The sequence below is a fragment of the Merops nubicus genome, unplaced genomic scaffold (assembly GCF_000691845.1).
Source record: "Merops nubicus isolate BGI_N331 unplaced genomic scaffold, ASM69184v1 scaffold35912, whole genome shotgun sequence".
Classification (NCBI taxonomy): Eukaryota; Metazoa; Chordata; class Aves; order Coraciiformes; family Meropidae; genus Merops; species Merops nubicus.
This window is the reverse complement of record NW_008594929.1, coordinates 567-1,281: the sequence shown is the minus strand read 5'-3', so window position 1 is coordinate 1,281 and position 715 is coordinate 567. Positions and strand designations below refer to the sequence as shown.

At 55.9% G+C, this 715-nt stretch overlaps 1 protein-coding gene across 1 annotated transcript; it reads right to left on the bottom strand.

The window, feature by feature from the left end:
• Positions 1–202: 202 nt before the first annotated feature.
• LOC103768761 (guanine nucleotide-binding protein G(I)/G(S)/G(O) subunit gamma-7) lies at positions 203–328 on the bottom strand (the record flags this gene model as incomplete). The annotated part of the gene is made up of 1 exon (XM_008935914.1): positions 203–328. A coding segment is annotated over one exon (126 nt), but the record flags the coding sequence as incomplete, so codon positions are not given.
• Positions 329–715: the final 387 nt, after the last annotated feature.

Here is a 715-nt window from a genome sequence, read left to right as displayed (position 1 = left end):
TTACCCTCTGCCCCCTCGTAGCACCCGGGAGCAGACGCCCTCCCCGGAACCACGGCCAATTCTTAGTATGGATTTTGTGTTTGTTTTCTGAGATTGAAGTTCTGTCGGGCTCCAGCGTTTGGTGTTTACCCCTCTGGCTGGGATTCGGCGGGTGGAGGAGGGTGCCCTGCCTGGGGGATGGCCCGTGCTGCAGCAGGCAGAGCTATAGGATGATACAGGGCTTTTTGTCCTTAAAAGGATTCTCCGAGGCGGGGACTCCGACCAGCAGCGGGTCGCTCCGGGCATGTTGCTCGCAGTAATTCATGAGCTCAGAAGATGCTTTCGAGACCTAAATGATGGGAAAAGGCAAAAGGTTGGTGAGAAGATGGAGGGGAAAGCGCAGAGCTCAGCCCACGGGGCACCACGGCCTGCCAGGGATGGTGCCTGGGGGAGGAGGAGGAGAGGAAGAGGAAAGGAGAAGGGAAGGAGGGAGGATGAGACTCCCTGGAGCTCTGTGGGGAGGAAGCCATCAACTGTGCTTCAGAAATTTTATGGGGATGATGACAAATGAAAAAGGGAAATGGACGTGGAAAAGAATTTATACAGCCTGATGTAGAACCCTGGAATCGTGTTGGTTGGGAGAGACCTTTCAGATCATTTGGTCCAACCATCCCCCAGCCCTGCCAGGTCCCCACTGCCCCGTGTCCCTCACCCCACATCTCCACGGCTTGGAAAC